Source organism: Euprymna scolopes, chromosome 9 (genome assembly GCF_053919585.1).
Source record: "Euprymna scolopes isolate OS-2025 chromosome 9, ASM5391958v1, whole genome shotgun sequence".
NCBI lineage: Eukaryota > Metazoa > Mollusca > Cephalopoda > Sepiida > Sepiolidae > Euprymna > Euprymna scolopes.
This window is the reverse complement of record NC_136490.1, coordinates 86529301-86548269: the sequence shown is the minus strand read 5'-3', so window position 1 is coordinate 86548269 and position 18969 is coordinate 86529301. Positions and strand designations below refer to the sequence as shown.

Below are 18969 nucleotides of genomic sequence, written 5' to 3'. Positions count from 1 at the left end.
ATAAGGTATGCAAACAATTTTTTTTTTTTTTTTAATCTATAATTCTGTCCCTTACAACAACACAATATGTTGATTTCAGTTTCAGATGATTATTTTAAGCATATTTGTTCCCACTTCAAAACAAGGGGGGGTTTTGTAAGCAAAAAAAAAATATATATATAAATATCGTTTATGAAAAATAAGTACACTGTTATAAAGTTCATTCTTTTCCTAATAATCGCTGAAAATTTCGTATTGATCGGATAATTACCTGATTTTTGGTAGATTTTTAAAAAGACGGTCCGTCAAAAAGTACTGACCTGCCCCCCCCCCCCAGTTTTGGCGGTGCCTAATATATATATATATATATATATTACAGCGAAAAAAACAATATGATACCGAGCAAAATGTTCGATTTTTAGGAAGAAAAGCTAGTATTAAAGATGGGGAGGGGTGTCAGCGCTTTAACTGGAGTTATCTCCCTTTGGCATTTCTAAAATTCAAACAATTTTTTTTTTTTTTTAGTTCTAGTTGGCTGCCTTCAACGCGCTCTCAAACGTTTTTCAGCTGTAAAAAAAAAACAAACGGGTTTGTATTACTGTACACAGATTCGAAAAGTTCTCCGGAAAAAAATTTCACTCAATTTCATCAAGTAGTTTTGTTCTGTACACATAGATTCGAAAAAGTTGTCAAAAAACAAATATATAACAAATGTTATCAAAGGCAAGATAAGTTACTTTTCTACCAAACTGGATATATTTTTTGTGTTTTTATTCAATGTAACATGTTTATTCAGATCGAAAAGCATACTGTGTTTACCGATGTATTGGAACATTCAAGATGGAGTCTGATTCTCTCTTTAACACGGTAAGTTTGGGAAAAGATGTTATAAATAAAAAAACGGATAAAATACTGTTAAAAACTCGCTCAATACATTTTACCGTGACATAGGTTGACATATATTCGGCGGGTTTTTAATAGTATTTTGTATAGTTTTTTTTATTTATAACACCTTTTTCCAGTGTTCCGGTGTTAAAGAGGGTGTGAGACGCCATCTTGAATTTTCGAATACATCGATAAACACTTTTTCGAGCTGAATAAATGTTACATTGAATAAAAAAAAAAATATCCAGTTTGGTAGAAAAGTAACTTATCTTGCCTTTGATAACATTTATTTGTTATATATTTGTTTTTTGACAACTTTTTCGAATCTATGTGTACAGAACAAAACTACTTGATGAAATTGAGTGAAATTTTTTTCCGGAGAACTTTATTCCATAAAGGATTTAAACTTTCGATATTTTCATTTTTTAATGTCTTGACTAAACTGTACAAGTACCATTTGTTCTATATTTGTGACAACTTTTTCGAATTTATGTGTACAGTAAAACCAACCCAACTCCTTTTCCCAAACTTACCGTGTCAAAGAGAGTCGGGCGCCATTTTAAATTTTCCAATACATTGGTAAACAGTTTTTCGAGCTAAATAAACATTTCATTAAATAAAAAATACTAGAAAATTATCCAGTTAGGTAGAAAAATAACTCATCTTGCCGGGTTTGTATCACTGTACACAGATTCGAAAAAGTTGTCAAAAAACAAATATATAACAAATAAATGTTATCAAAGGCAAGATAAGTTACTTTTCTACCAAACTGGATATATTTTTGTGTGTTTTTATTCAATGTAACATTTATTCAGCTCGAAAAACATGCAGTGTTTACCGATGTATTGGACAATTCAAAATGGCGACCGACTCTCTTAAACACGGTAAGTTCGAGAAAAGGTGTTATAAATAATAAATAGACAAAATACTAAAAAAATACCGAATATATGTCAACTTATGTCACGGTAACATATAATGAGCGAATTTCTAACAGTATTTTGCCTAGTTTATTATTTATAACATCTTTTCCTGAACTTACCGTGTTAAAGAGAGTGTCGGGCGCCATTTTGAATTTTCCAATACATCGGTAAACACTGCATGTTTTTCGAGCTGAATAAACATGTTACATTGAATAAAAACAAAAAAGAAAATATATCCAGTTTGGTAGAAAAGTAACTTATCTTGCCTTTGATAACATTTGTTATATATTTGTTTTTTGACAACTTTTTCGAATCTATGTGTACAGTTAAACAAACCCAAATGTTCTTCCTAAAAATCGAACCTTTTGCTCGGTATCATAACTTTTTTCGCAGAACTTCGTAATATACCTACAATATAAACTTTTCGGTATTTTCATATTTTTTTTTAATGCCTTCATTAAACTGTACAAGTACCCAAAAAACAACATTACGTACTTGTCACGTCGAAAATAGAAAAAAAAATAGAAATGTATAAAAAAAATTAATCGAGTAGTGCTATTGTTTTTGGTAAAAATAAGTATCGCCATAGGTAATCCAAATATTGCACACATGACAATATTTTCGGAGTTATCTCCCTTGTGGCTGTGTATTGAGCGAGTTTCTAATATTTTGTATAATTTTATTAGTTTGAACTCATTTTCCCCTAACTTAAGGCATTCGAGAGAGACCTCGCCGCCATTTGTCTTTTTCAAATATATCGATAAATACTATGATTTTCAAGCCGTATAAACATTTTACATTAAGGGTATTATTATACAAACACCGTGACAGCGTTAGGGTTAGGGTTAATTCGCTGTCACGGTGTTTGTATAGTTTTACCATGTTAAGAACACATCTCAACCTCGAAAGCCGTTCTTAACATGGGTGGTTTGAGATGTTTGTACTACGCTTGGGCAGGTCGTAAAAAAAAAAATAAATAAATAAATACCCGAAAAACTCAATCAGTTAAGTAGAAAAGTAACTTATCTTGCCTTTGATAACACGTTATATTATGGGGTGCTAAATGCACTTACTGATCCGCGCTATTTTTTAAATCATATTTCCGAGTTTAAAGTTTTATTTTTGTAAGGTTAAAGTACAGAATAGGTACAAAAAACTCTCCACATGTTAAAAATGGCTTTTTAAATACCGTTATTATTTCAACACGGATCAATAAGTGCATGAGTACCTATTTTTGTTTTGACAACTTTTTCGAATCCATATGTATTCGAAAACAAACACTTGTATTAACGTCATAGAATCGTGTAATTAGACACATTTTAAACTTAAATAGTTCGGCTTAAAAATGAAGTTGCCTATATTGGAGTATGCGTGCGAAAATGGGACAATTTTAAAGATTTTTATTTCATGGCGATGTAACTAACCGATCTTTTCAAAATGACCACGATGGAAACACGTGGTAGGAATTTTTAAAAGTTTTTTTTTTTTTTTTTTAAACAATCATTATTAAATGATTGGAACTTACCTGGACATGTCAAGAAGTTGATCGAGATCGACACCACGGTATGTGTACTTACGAAAAGTACGTTTCTTTTTTTTCTCAACTAAATCGGCAATATCGGCTTGGTCAGTCTAAAATTAAACAAAAAAAATTATGTTATGAATCCATTAAAACTTTTTAAAAAATATGCAGCTGACACTTTAAACATACAATTAACAATTTGGTGGATATAATTACGGTTGATTGCAAAGAAAAATAAAAGATATTAAAGGATAAAAATTCAGGTTTAAAAAAATGTGAACCTACCATGATGGCGGATTGAAATGAAAAAGGTTGAGTGTATTACGCATGCGCAGTATGTAACTAATACGGTGTCAGAACTACTTCCTGTTAATTTGTTAGTACAGAAGAAATAAACAAACTTATCATAAGTGTTTAATTTTGTTATTATTTCTATTATTTCTTTTTACAAAATACATTTATTAATTTTAAACACTATTTCTTATGAATATAAAATGCTTAAAAGTTTTGTTAGTTATACTTTGACAGTCGGTGTCACCAAAGAAACTGTTCCTACTAAATAAAAATGCTAAAGAAATATATTTTTTTATTATTATTAAAGATTAAAATAAACTATTAATCAATTTATAAAATACATAAGTCGAAAATAATTTTTTAGCTTAATTTATAAAAAGTAAAACTCATATTTCGAAGATGCGAATTAAATTACAAAATACTTTTTCAATACTCAATAACAACTTGTGGGTACTCTTAAAGTAAAACATAATAAAAAGAAGGACGGGAAATTTTTATGCACTAGGCTCAATCGTTCTTTATATAAAATGAGGTTTATAAAGTAAATTTGTGTTTAACTGCTTGTTTTAGACTATTTTTACATTGGTATACTTAAATAAAAGGAAAATAGAGGCAGGGGTAAGGAAAAAGGGTTTCGTTTTTCCGTTTCGTTATTTCAGGTTCACATCATTCCAGTTTTTAGTGTTATCTATGTTGGACGCTCAAAATGTCGGCGCCAAACCTAGTAGAGCCAGATGATAAGATTTCTCCTCCGAAGAAGTTAAAGCTAAATACATTTGCGGAGGGGGCAATCGTACGGATCAAGTTAGATAATTTTCTGTAAGTTTTTATTTTTCAATTGATTCTATGTCCCTCATAACAGGATATTTGGATATACCTCTTCTGTTTTGGCCGGCTGGGTGTTACGGGGGAAAACCAGAAGAGAATCTTGAATCATTGTTATTTGTATAAAAAAAAAACATTCAAATGTTTTATCACCATATCTCGGAGATAATTTAATTTCTCTTGAAATAAATAATAGTATATTTTTCATGTCAATAGGTATATGGTTATTTGAAAATGTAAATTTTTAAATCGAAAACTTAAAACTTTCTAAATAGTCTAAGTTCCGTTAAAATAAAATTGTTGAAAAATAAATGGACAAACTAGAACTAATTTTATAAACACGCTTTACTTACTACGCACTATTTTATAAATAAATAAAAGTACACAAATAAAATTATCAAAACAAATTTCGCTGATAAATAATCTATGAGAAAATGACAACTCGATGTTATTGTTGTTCGTTCATTAATAACAGAAATATAGAATGACTTTTCGGTACCCCTTTTACGTAGATTCTGCCAAAACTGTCCACAAAGTTATTTATTTTTTATTTTTATTTTTTTTACTTAATTTTGTTCTCGTAAGCATTTTATATTAAATAAAAACACTAAGAACTTACCCAGTTAGATAGAAAAGTAACTTGCCTTTGGTAACATTTATTTGTTATATATTTGTTTTGTTTTTTGTACCTCTCTGTACAACCCCCTAAAAAATAATTTAATGAAAGTGCACTGAGGGACCACCCGAAGACTTACCTATAAGAAGTTGATTACGAGGAGGTTGAAAATAAATGTCTTTCGGAACCTCGCCATGCTAAGAACGGCTTTCGGAATAAACCTCCCCATGTTAAGAACGGCTTTGCAAGTTGGACAACCAGTGCAGTGGGTGCACATTGACTAATAATTCCTTTCTGCCATCACGTTGATTAAAGCAAATATATATATATATATATATATATATATATATATATATATATATATATTAAGCTTAATTTCTGTCTTACGTAAAATTACTAAAATCTTTTTGTTTTCTCTTTAATTAATAAAAGAAAAAAATGAAAGAATAATTCATTTGATAAAAATTTGAAAATATCAGATTTTGAGATAAAGTGAATGAAGACTTATTTTTTGTGGCTTCTGAAACGATGGCATTTTAATTTTAAAACACTTTTCAATAAATAAATGGCATATAAATGATTTGCATGAAATATCGTATTGAGAATAAAAATTACATAAATTTTAAGGCGTAACTAAAATTTCGCGGGAAAATATCAGAAAATAAATTTAAAAAAACTCCATAATGCAACGTAATATCGAACTTATTAGTGTGAACTGAGAATAATGGGGTCTTCTTTTCTGTCACATGTTTGTTTTTTTGTTTTTACTTATTATATCCCGGAAGCAACAACAACCAAAAAATCTATCTTGAAAGTTAAAATAAAATAAAATTCGAAAAATATATACTTTTTGCTTAAAAAAAAAGAGGGGGGGGGATATGATATGAGATCGATTTTTAATGTGGAGAATTCAGCTCCCCTCCTCTGCACTCTTGATAGTTATAAAAAATAGTTTTGATTTTATTCTTCTGCATTTCCCAGTAGTTGTGTCACAGGCAACCGACAATAAACCAATACTCTCGCGAAAGGAGCTAAAGGTCCGGAGGATTTCCCCCCCGAACACTGAACAGAAGCCCGAGCCGAAGACTAGTGAAATTTCTCTTGGTAAATTTCAAACATGACTAAACCGCGCACTTTCATTTTCTTGGAAAATCGACACACCTTCCAATCACAAACAATATACGGAAACTACAGATTTGCTTTATATTTTTATTTCATTGTCAAAATCGGTGCTGATGCATTTACTGATCCGCACTATTTTTTTAAATCGTATTTCCAAGTTTAATTAAACTTTTGTTTTTTTTTGGGGTTTGTATTACTGTACACATAGATTCGAAAAAGTTGTCAAAAACAAATATATAACAAATAAATGTTATCAAAGGCAAGATAAGTTACTTTATACCTAACTGGATATGTTTTCAGTGTTTTTATTTAATGTAACATGTTTATTCAGCTCGAAAAACATACTGTGTTTACTGATGTATTGGAAAATTCAAAATGGCGCCCGACTCTCTCTTTAACACGGTAAGTTTGGGAAAAGGTTCTATAAATATAAAACTAAACAAAATACTGTTAGAAACTCGCTCAATATATATTACCGTGAGATAGTTTGACATATATTCGGTGTTTTTTTTTAATAGTATTTTGTCTAGTTTATTATTTATAACACCTTTTCCAGAACTTACCGTGTTAAAGAGAGAATCGGGTGCCATTTCGAATTTTCCGATACATCGGTAAACAATGTATGTTTTTCGAGCTGAATAAACATGTTACATTGAATAAAAACACACAAAAAATATATCCAGTTTGGTAGAAAAATAACTTATCTTGCCTTTGATAACATTTATTTGTTATATATTTGTTTTTGACAACTTTTTCGAATCTATGTGTACAGTAATACAAACCCGTTTTTTTTTTTTTTTTTATTCAATTGTAAGGTACAGAATAGGTACAAAACACCGTCCCATTCCCATGTTAAGAATGGCTTTTTAAATAATAACGTTATTATTTCAGCACGGATCAATAAGTGCATGAGTACCTCAAAATCTAGATAATGTGCGTAAGAACATGAAAAATTATTTTTCTAAACAAAACTGAAAATATTTATTTTAAAAAGAGGTTTGATTTACTTACTTCAGCATCTTTGTTTACAATTTTTATGCAAGTTATTGAATGAGATTTTTGTTTTTTATTTATTTGATGTGGAATCCAGTTATTTTAGCAAAAGTTTTTATGTTTCAAATTCTTAATATCTTATTTATTAAATTAAATATTTTTCATGGGGTTTGCTGTGTGAACTAGTTATTTGATGTGTATGTAATAACCGGAAAAGTCAACAGCGTTACGCCAAGTTTATAGGAATTTCTGCGATTTAACTTTATGGAATATCACCGTGAAAATATATTTATTACAAGTATACTACACGGAAACATTTATATTTCACTCCCGTAGAAAAATCATCAGGCTGAAAAAATTATATATAAAAATAAAGCAAACGGCCTTGACGGTATTCTAATTATAGTACTCAAAAAACTTCAACCAGAACTAGCGCCCATACTAACAAAATTGTTTAAACGTTGTCTTAAGGAGAATTGCTTCCCATCACCCTGGAAAATCTCATCAGTATGCCCTGTATTCAAGAATTCAGGTGATCGTTCATCTCCCTCTCTGTGCGTCATGAGTAAGTTGCTGTAATCTGTGTTAAATAGAGAATTAATCAACCATCTCAGCAAAAATAATCTTCTTAGTGACACACAATATGGTTTCCGTTCTGCTAGATCTACAGCAGATGTGCTTACAGTTATATCTCATAGGATTAGTGAATCTCTCGATGGAGGTAACCTTTCTAGGGTGATTGGTCTTGACATATCTAAGGCCTTTGATAGGATATGGCATAAAGGTTTACTTCACAAGATCTTTAGCTATCGTATAGCTGGAAATGTCTTCTCAATTATTAAATCCTTTCTCTCTGATAGGTTCATAAGAGTAGTAGTTGATGGGCAGAAATCAGAAGCTCACAGTATTAATGCTGGAGTCCCTCAAGAGTCCATCCTGGGCCCAACTCTTTTCCTTATCTACATTAATGATCTTCCAAAACACATGCTTAAATCATTCGTTGACATTTATGCTGATGACACTACCATCTATGGTAGCACATCTAAGACCGCAAACGACCAAGTTCTCTCCGATTCTCTCTCCTCTGATCTTGAGCACGTGGTACAATGGGGAAAGGAGTGGCTGGTTACTTTTAATGCATCTAAAACCAAGCTTCTATCCTTTCATCATCAATGTTCTGATCCCCATCTGGCATCAATGAATGACTCTCGTCTTGGGGAGGCGTTATGTTTTGATAAACTTCTGGACTTCAGCCACTCCTTTCCCCATTGTACCTCGTGCTCAAGATCAGAGGAGAGAGAACTTGGTCGTTTACGGTCTTAGATGTGCTACCATAGATGGTAGTGTCATCAGCATAAATGTCTTATGAATATATCAGAGAGAAATGATTTAATAATTGAGAAGACATTTCCAGCTATACCATAGCTGGAGATCTTGTGGAGTAAACCTTTATGCCATACCCTTTCAAAGGCTTTTGATATTTGATAATTGCAATTGCCCTAGAAATGTTGCCTCTGGCAAGAGATTCGCTAAGCCTATTAAATATAACTGTAAGCACATCTGCAGTAGATCTAGCAGAACGGAAACCATATTGTGTGTCACTAAGAAGATTATTTTTGCTAACACAGATTCCAGCAACTTACTCATGATGCACAGGAGACTTATTGGCCTGTACTGAGAGGGAGATGAGCGACCACCTGAATTCTTAAATACAGGACAAACTGATGAGATCTTCCAGGGTGATGGGAAGCAATTCTCCTTAAGATAATGTTTAAACAGTGTTGTAAGTATGGGCACTAGTTCTGGTTGAAGTTTTTTGAGTACTATAATTAGAATACCATCAGGGCCGTTTGCTTTACTAGAATCAAGGTTTTTGATTAGCTTGGCAACATCATGTACAGATATTTGTATATCGCATAGCATGTTTTCTGATACAGGAGGAAATATAGGAGGTTGGCGGACTTGGGTGCAAAGGGTAGAATTAGCTGCAAAGTTCTTGACAAAGAGTTTGGTTTTGTCTGATGTTGACGAGATTACCTCAGGTCCATTGATGATAGTTGGGATAGAGCACACGTTTCTGTTCAGGATTCTGTCTGCCAAAACTGGTGGGAACCAAGCCACTGCTCAGCTACTTGACGGACTGAGCACACAACTCTCTTGCATTCTTTATTACTTTTTTACAATGGTTGCTGGCAGTTCTAAAAGCAGTACATCTATTACATTTGAAGCAATGGAAAAAGTGATTTCTGTGCGCAATGACAGCAGTACATTCTGGAGAGAACCACGGCTGGCTGTTAGGTTTTTGCTGGAACTTTTTTGAGAGTATGAAACACTGTCAGGTCTGATACTATAGAGGACACATCCTTTTTAAACATGGAACGCAGAGGTAGATCTGATATAAATGTACGGAAGCTATCCCAGTCTGCCATAGAGTATCGATATACTGTACGATGAAGAGGTATGTCTGAAGACTTTTTACATTTCATTTTTATCTTAATTGATACAACAGAGTGGTCAGAAGATCCAAGTGGAGACAGAACGGAAACTGAACATAGTTCAGGGCAAGTTGTAAGAAAGAGGTCTAGGAGACTTGCATACTGGCCGTCAGAGTCAGGCACATGGGTGGGTTCATGAACAATCTGAGTGAGGTCATAAGCAATGGAGAAATCGTGACAGAACCTCCCCTCATCATCGGTCTTGTTTGAGTGAGTTAACCATTCCACATTGTGAATATTGAAGTCTACGTGAATGTTAGCTGAAGGATAAGCAGATAGAACATGGTCAATTTTCTCAGATATGCTTTTAAACATAATAGCTCTGCTGTTGTGAGGGCGATAGAGAGCAAATATAAATGCAGTAGTGTGAACAAGTGCAACCCAAAAGCACATATAGGGTAAGTTAGAATCTTCTCTGGAGATGTCCCTACCACATGGAAAGCCATCTTTAATATAGGCACATATTCCATGCCCATGGCTATCTTGAGGGTCAGATTTAGAAGTTAAGTTGAGTATCCTTTAATTACGAACTCATCTAGGAGCATAGTCTGTCCAATGCCAGTTTCGCTGAGGAATAATAGGTCTGGTTTAGTCTCCTGTAATTGTGTTTCAACCTCTGGAAGGTTAGAATGTAGACCCCTCATGTTAGAGAAGGAGACATGGTAAAGGGGGTCTATGTTAGAAGTTGAAGATCCGGGTTTAATCGTGTATTTTTTCTTGAAACTTTTCATGATGGAGTTTTGGAATTTGTGGACTAGGTCGATAGATTTGCTTAGAGCAGGACAGAGAGGGAAACTAAGAGAGAAAAAGAAACAAAGAAATTTTTTTTTGTAGCACATAAGGTAAAGCCGTAAGAATTACCTACTAATATGGCATCGAGAGTCCCCACCAGAAGCTACTGCATGGTCCAGAATCCATTCACCAAATGGCAATACAGCAGCCCCAGTACTTTGCACCTGCTGATAGGACAGCCTCCTTAGTGGTTAATCCAAGGTTCGGGTCCCTGACTATCAGGCGGATAATGTCAGCCCAGATAAAACGTTTACCTCCAGCACCCTTACTAGTGACATGGCTACAAGGCTATACATAGAAACAGAAAATTTCCAACATCTCTGGCGGCTGTTCATGCAAAATCCTGCCAACCTAGAAAACAGGTTTTTCTTCTCCGTTTGTCAGAAAAATCACTCATTAAAAATGAGGACTGAGGGACAAATAAAGAAAAGCGAGAGTAACAGGAACTGCCGATAACGCATCCACAATGCATTGTCTACTCTCCATTAAAAAAATAAATGAATAAATAAAAAATATTAAGTATTGTACTCAATAAAAGTCCAACTGACGTGTTTAAGGGAAAGTACAGAAATAGATTCCCCTCTAACTAACTGAAGATAAATGGAATTATCCTAACTATTTCTGCTGTGAAAAGAAAAGTCAACTTTCTAGATATCAGGACATCTGTGGACGAGAACATCTATTATTAAATAAAACAAATCAAACAAATGAAAAACTGAAATGAATACATAAATATTAACATTTGCAATTAAAAATAACATTAAATAGTACAACACACTTATCTGCCAAAGTCTTCCGTCTATATAATTTGGACTTAATGTTACACCAAAGATTATGCAATCATTCTAAGAACTTTGTTAATGGAAGGAAATAAGATAAAAGAGGCCATTGATTGATACATTGCTGACATAACCAGGCTCCCTGGATGGAGGAGTGGCACTGGGCATTAAGTTAATGAAAAGAAAAATGTGTCAGAAGAGACAATGAGATCCCAGAATGGCAGAAGAAATGAGTAAATGGCAAAATGTTGAAGCACTATCCAGTTGCTGCTTGGCTGCAACTGGCATGTAGATATGTGGAAAGAAAAGCAAGTGGAGTAGACTGGGAGGGCAAGGTTAATGGTGAAACTGTCAAAGTAATGCAGGAAAACCCAGCTGATGTAGGAAAAGAGAACCCTGCTACTGGAGCTTGACACATTCCTAAAACAAAAAATAGGTGTGATGCGTGCAGTTGTGGTTGTGGAGATTGATGGTAGATGCAGCATGGCTGAGGGAAAAATAGAACGACTATAATCACATTAACATGGCCAGATTAAATGCTGTTCTGAAAATCAGCAATTTAGTTTTAAAATGGGGACTGCAAGAAATCAAAATAAAAATTGATTCAACCATGGCACTGAGTTTAGCGTATTCAGTGGAGGATAGCAGAAGAATACTGACAGGAGATACTGGACAAATGATTGTAAAGTGAAGATTAGGAATAGTTGGAGAGTTAATATCCAAATTTGTACTGTGAATAAAGGCAGTGTTTGTGCTTTACAGAAAGAAACAAAGCAAACACACTAATATGATCCTGCTCTGAATATACATAATGCTGGTGAAATTGTGATGGAGACAAGTGAACAAGATTAGCTATTGATGTAATGCACTATACTGTAGATGTCAGTAATTGACTGTGGACCTGGAAGAGTGAAAATATGGAGGAAGTTCTGTACAAAGTTGGCAGTTGCAAATGAATTGAAGAAGGTGATGCTTGAACAAGATTCAGTAAGGCGGTGATAATGGATAATGACGCCATTTTTTTTGCTCAGACAATATTAAAAAGATAGAGGATAAAATATTACAGGGCAGCCTATAAGCCCAAGAAAAATGGAATCGTGAAGCAACATCATCAGACAGTGAAAACAATAACCGAGAAAGGAGGAATATCACTTTGATAGGCCACATTCGGATATAACATATTATCCAGAGAGAACAGTGCCGCAGGTCAATTTTTAACTATGAATGAAGACACCCAAAAAATACATCCCCAGAAATCAATGAACAAGGGCCAGACAAAATCTAAATAAGAAAAGAGGTTAGGGTGAAACCACCAAATGCACAATGTATGCTGCAATGGGAATGAAAAGTAATTAGTACAATCCCCTACTTGAGATTCAATGGAATGCCACAATATGTTTTAGGTATAAGGCACATGGTCCATGTAAACAACAGAGATGTAAGCACCCAACATAAGTGCAATGAGGGTGAAGTGGTGGCAATGTAAACGATCTGAGCCTGAAACTATATGATGTGAAATGACCATGGTTGTATGTGGTTGGAACATATAAACGAGGATTATATGTAACCTACTCTAACAATGGAGAAAGAAATAAAGAAATACTAACTTTGAAGTGTGTAGATTGTTTTGCATGTTGGACACTATATTTTCAGTGTAAAAAAAACAAAAAAAACCTGTCTTTTTATAGGTGCATTCATTTGTATATGAGGGAAAAACTATTTTAAAAAGGACAAATTGAAGAAGACAGTTGAATTTTTGACGCCTGACAAAGCATTAAAGCTGAGAGTTATCCATGTTCATTAGTGTTGTTGAAGAGGAGTTCTCTAATTTACTTACAAGATTACAAAGATCTTTCTGATTCATTTTTTTTCAACCAGGATCATGTTGTGCAACAAGAAAAAAAAGAAAGCTTCTTACCTTAATCACCAACTTTCTGATCCTCACTTTACCCCATTTAAAATGAATGGCTCTCTCCTTGAAGAATCCCCTTTCTTTGATAGTCTTTTCAGACTGACCTTCACTCTAGGTCTGAAATGGAAAACTTATATCAACTCTGTTGCTAAAGTTGCTGGAAAAATGGTTGAATCATTCTATCCCTCTAGAAGGAGCGATAGAATGATTTATGCAGTCTGCTACCTGTATAAGAGTCAAATACGTCCTTAGATGGAGTACTGTTACCACATGGGAAAGTTCTGCTCAGAACCCTCTTTCCTATCTTGACTTAGTATAAAACTGACTTCAGATTCTAGTAGGTGATGTCCTCTTTCTCATAAAAAAGACCTAGCTCCAATCTTTCTCTGTTCTGTTGTTATTTTCATGGTAGGTGCTTCCAATCTATGGTTACCCACTAAAAACCTGTCTCGTTACAACCACTGAAAATAATTTTTCTTCTTTTGTGTACTTAAATGAAACTTCCATAAGTAAAGTTTATTTTTTAAGAAATGCAATATGACAGGACTGCTTCCTAGCTGATTATAACATGGTTGTTTTCAAGTCCAATGTTAACAAGTTCTTGTTGAACTGTCTTCTTAAATATTCAATTCAGTCCAGCATGTCAACCATCATTACTAGGGCTATGACAACAGCATATCGTAATCATTGTTTTGACTCGAGTATATATTCAACATAGTTAATCAACCAAGAACCACATCTATAAATATAAAAGCGAAAATGTATGTATGTATGCGTGTTCGCTTTTTCTGTGTGTCTACAAAAGGCTTCTTTCAGAGAAGCGGTTGGTCGGTTCACAACTTTTTAAAACTTTTTATATCACATACAAATCGTAATATCTCACACTTAACAATGAAGCTTGCCTGTCTATTTAATTTGGTCGATTTCGGGAAGATAAATATTCAATATTTGTCGCTCACCGCATGTGGGTTAGTCTTTTTCCTATAACATCTTGGGGGCGAGGAAAAAAGCGTTCAGCAGTAAATGAAATCCCGCAGTCAAACTGACCTCATTAACTCATTAAAACGAGCACCTGCTAAATCCAAGTAATTAAATAAATTCAAACGTGTTTCCGTAAGCATGTCGCGGTGGGGCAATGGTTAACGTCGCACTTTTTTTTTTCACAACTTTGCCTCAACGGTTCGGGTTCGATCCTCATACTTCCTTTTTTTTTTTTTTTTTTAAGCCCCCCCCCCCCCAACATCCGGGGAACGCCGGGTACCCCTCGCTAGTCACTATATAAAAGCATATAAGATATCAACGGATACACACTTGAGTCAAAACAATGAAAAGAATATGCTGTTGTCATAGCCCTAATCATTACCAATACCCACATTGTCTCATTGTCCACGTGACAAACTTATTAAACCTTAAAAGTGATCTTTGGGCCTTGATAAACAAGGACTCATTAATTAGTACAAAAAAAACAATGCATGATGGTTCTACAACCTTACCCGTTTTCATCTTACTCACCACTTCCTGTATGATATCTTAATTCTTACTGGATACTATTTCTGCAACTTGTAATTTTCTCAGCTCTATGGAAACTGCATTCAATATTTTATAAAGGCCTCTCTCTCATCCTGTTCATTTGTTGCAAACACTTCATTGTCATTTCAAATGCACTTCTCTCCATAAATATCTGTCATCTTTGTCTTGAACAATTCATTCTTTTGCTGATCCCTTTGTAGCATATAAAAAAATCTGTTTTCTTGGTTTGCTTCCCTCTTTGCCACCAGATACATTTTCTTATTCACTAAACCTTTTTTTCACTCCCTTCTTCTGTTTCTTCTTTTCTTTGATACACTTCTCAACTTCCTCATTCCATCACCATGTCATCCTATGTCTTGAGAGCTCTTTCGTCAACCCACAAGTTAGGTCGATTATCTTCAACAGTGTATCTTTCAGCTTTTTCTGCTGTTCTTCTACACTTCCTTAAGTGGATTTGGTAACCAAAAGTTCCATCACTTGGTTACTAAACACATGTTTACCGTATTCTTCATTTAACCTCCACACTTTTTCTTTACCTTGTGAACTTTCTTTGGCTTCAGATTGCAAATAAACAAATTATTTTATCTCACAAATTCTTCACCAGATACAGGAGAAATTTATCTGTAAAGATGAAAGGCTTTTTAGTGTTTGCTGATTTGGAGAAAGTCTTTGACAATCCCCAGAACTGTTATATGGTGGATGATACAGACACTTAGGATATAGAAATGGCTCATCTAGCTAGTATAATGTATAGAGACCAACACTAAGAGTATATACGTAGATAATCCATAGATGACTTAAGTTGGCATCCATGATAGCTCAGTCCCGTTCTCTTTTATTGATTATTGGGTATTTCTAAATATACTAACTAGGATTTCCATAAGACTCAGCTTGGACTCAATCGGCAGCAGACAGAAGCCACTTGAGTATGCTTAGCGCTGATAAAGTTGATTAGCCAATGAAAAAGCGCCATTGGAAATGGAAATAAACGGTTTTTAATAAATTGGAAGAAGAAAAAAAATTATTTTATATTCACACACAAAAATGGCAGACTCTAAAATGAATCTGTATGTTGGAGAAAATGATACAGATGTCTGAGCAAACTAATTTATTGCCAAGAGAGAAAACTACTAGCCTTGTAAATGACATGCAAGACATGTACATGAAAGTGTTCGCTTAAGAAAAGAGCATATGTGTGTGATAGTTTTGTTTGAAGGTGCACTAATGCTCAATGCAGACAGTGAGTCTCCTTGCATACCAGAACATTTTTTTTTGGAGGGGATCTAAATTGGAAATCTGAAAAATTTTGAAAATATTTGTGGACACATGATATGGCCACCACAAAAAATCATCAGAGAGAATGTGGAATTGGGTGAGAGCATCCTTTTACCAACGGGAGAGATATTTGTCAGGATTATTTCTTTAAGAATCCTCGGCAGATTGGAGGTCCAGGACACATGGTGGAAATCGAGTTTCTCTTTGAAAGAAGAAAGCATAACTTCGGGAGACTTGTTGGACCTCTTTGGGGTTTTGGAAGATATGACATCATCGATAATGATTGTTTCTAGGTGACTGTACCAAATCACAAAGCTGAAACCCTCCTTCCTATAATAAAAAAAATATTCTGCTGGGAACCACGGTTGTATCCGACTGTTGTAAGGCATACAATAAAGTCGAAGGAGAAGGTTTCCACCACCATAGTCTGAATTTTGTAGACCCCATGATGAAGGCTACAACTAATCACATCAAGGATGTGGAAGGAGGTCAAACAATGTAACAAGAAAGAATGTGGAACCAGCTGGGAGCTTCTTGATACATTTCTAATTAAATTTATGTGGAGACAAAAATTTGAAAACAATCCGTTTGTCTTCATAAATCACATCGCAAAAAGCTACTCAGTTGGGGAGCTTCCATCCATTTCCTCTACCCCATTTCCTCCCTCTTTGACATCGACAGCCACCCTACAGTCAACCAAAAATATTCCTAAAGAAATATTCTGTTCCCTAGTAAGTTCCTCCCTTATCAAGAAACAGCAATAAAAAACATTGTTATACTAAAAAAACAAAAATTCAACTTTTCTTTTTTTTGTGGGGCAATATTTCAAGTTTTTTTTTTTTTTTTTTTTAATCAAAAGTTTTCCAACAAATTCATTCATTTTTTTTGTAAAACAAATTAAACAAAATCTTTTACCTTCAACTTGAAAAGAAAACAAAAAAAAAAGACAGTATGAACTTAAAAAAAAAAAAACAATCACATATTTCCCTAACAATTTTTGAAAAATTAAAAAATATTTAATGAACTTACTTTAGGGTTTTATTCTTATTATATTTATTATATTTCCATTTTTTTTTTTTTTTTTTTAATTGTACTTAGTATGCAATAAATGTTATTTTGTTTTTCGGCGTCTTTTACTTTGATCAGCGATCAGCATATTCTGACAGTTTACATAAGCTACCGACCAAGCCTAAGCCAACATCACAAACATCCGAGTCAGTATGTGCATAAGTATCTATTATTGTTATTGAAGTCTTTTCCAGAGAATTCTGTACAGGATGACTATGAAAATTGTATGCAGACGACCTGGTAAAAATGGCAGCTGGAATGGACCAATTACTAGAGAAATTTAAAATGTGGAAAATTAGCATGGAAGTCAAAGAACTCAAGTTGAATCTGTCAAAGGCAAAAGTCATGGTCAGCTACCTTGATCTATAATGGCAAAAACTTCTAATCAATACTCATATATTGTGTGTAGGAAAGGAGTTAGATTCAATGTCATACAATACAGTCTGCGAGTTCATGATAAGTATAGTGGCTAGTTTGGAAAGCTGGCATTAGATCCCCAACTATAAGTGTAGAAGATGTTTGAGACAAGTGCTCATGTGATTGCTAAGCTTACATTGAGATAAAGTTGCATGACATCCTTCTCAAAATGATAGATCCCTTTTGTTATCTGAGGGATGTAATGGCAAATGTGATAGATACGTAATGTCATGCTAGATTTTCGAATAAAAAAGGACTGAAAATTTCATTGTCCAAAATTTATATACAGTATTCCATTTGTGTCATGTTATTAGTGAACAATATTACACAAATAACACCAATGCTTTAAATAGCAATGAACAAGAGATTTCGAATGTTACTTCAGGTTTTGACATAGAAAACATTGTAAAAAAAAAGCATGTCACTCTTTTGAAAGTGTGAGGCAATTTTTCATGATGGGGTGAAAAATGAATTGGTTTTTAATTTAACAGAATTAACTGTCAAGATTTGATAAAACAATTCATCATCAGTTTTCACACTTTAATAAAAGTTTTATTTTATAGTGATCAAATTAAACAGCTATAAAATTTGAGCTGAATTGGTTTTTGTTAGCATTTATATCAAATGTCAATGTCTTTTTTTTTTTCTTTTTTTTTCCCCTAGAACATTTGAAGCTGTTGAATTTAACACATCACCCCATTTGAATGTGATCATCGGTCCAAATGGTACAGGGAAATCTTCAATCATATGCGGAATTTGTCTCGGCCTTGCAGGAAAAACTAGTTGGCTTGGACGTGCATCACAGTTGTCAGATTTTATTCATTATGGCAAACAGAAAGGCAAAATTGAATTGGAGCTGTATGTTGGCTTTTTTTACATTTCTTTACCTTTTTCTTTTATTTCTAACCTTTATCAAAAAGTTCTGAATATTTGTTGTCTTGATGAAAACGATTATCTCATTCTGATAAGATAACTATTTTAATCAACAGACATTTTGTTTTTTACACAATCATGTTTTGTATTTAAGTGCACAAATTTCCAAAAAAATAAATGCTAAAAGAAGAATCATTCTTTTTTAAAATGGAATTTAAGCTTTAAAAAAAGTAATTTATTTAACATTGCAAGTTGATTTTTATCTTTTTAACTAATGTTTTATCAACTTTGGCAAAAAGAGCTGTGTCTAAGAGAAGTTCAAAACCATTTGAATAATGTAAAAGTGGTTCAAAAGTTATAAAAATTTGAAAAAGCTAAAATTTGTTTATTGGGTATTTTTCTGAAATGAGAAGTGGGCTATAATATAGACCTTTATCATTTAAAAAATTTAGTAATTTCTCCACTATTTAATTTTGAAGCTATTCTCATGAAACTTGGTTTCTTATGTAAAACTAGCAGATCGCCTGGCATTGATCAGTTGTAAAATACATTTAAATATGATATTTTAATTCCTACAGATTCTGTATTTATTATTATAGAATGCATTTTTTTTTCGATTAATATAACATACCCAATATATAATAGTGATTAAAAAAAAAAAAAAAAAATGGC

General features: G+C 33.4%; 2 protein-coding genes across 2 annotated transcripts in view; one reads left to right on the top strand and one right to left on the bottom strand.

Moving 5' to 3' along the window:
* The window catches only part of LOC145284752 (small ribosomal subunit protein uS19-like), a 30256-nt gene extending 26432 nt beyond the window's left edge, over positions 1–3824 (bottom strand). The window contains exons 1-2 of the mRNA XM_080133711.1: positions 3592–3824; positions 3310–3416 (exon numbers count right to left, since the gene is read on the bottom strand). Coding sequence (XP_079989837.1) covers positions 3310–3416; positions 3592–3594 — 110 coding nt within the window. The 5' untranslated portion in view covers positions 3595–3824. The remainder of the gene's footprint in view (positions 1–3309; positions 3417–3591) is intronic.
* A 438-nt stretch (positions 3825–4262) lies between these two features.
* LOC145284747 (structural maintenance of chromosomes protein 5-like) overlaps positions 4263–18969 on the top strand; it is a 94539-nt gene continuing 79832 nt past the window's right edge. Inside the window, exons 1-2 of the mRNA XM_080133700.1 lie at positions 4263–4419; positions 18088–18282. Of these exons, the coding sequence (XP_079989826.1) occupies positions 4307–4419; positions 18088–18282 (308 nt within the window). The 5' untranslated portion in view covers positions 4263–4306. The remainder of the gene's footprint in view (positions 4420–18087; positions 18283–18969) is intronic.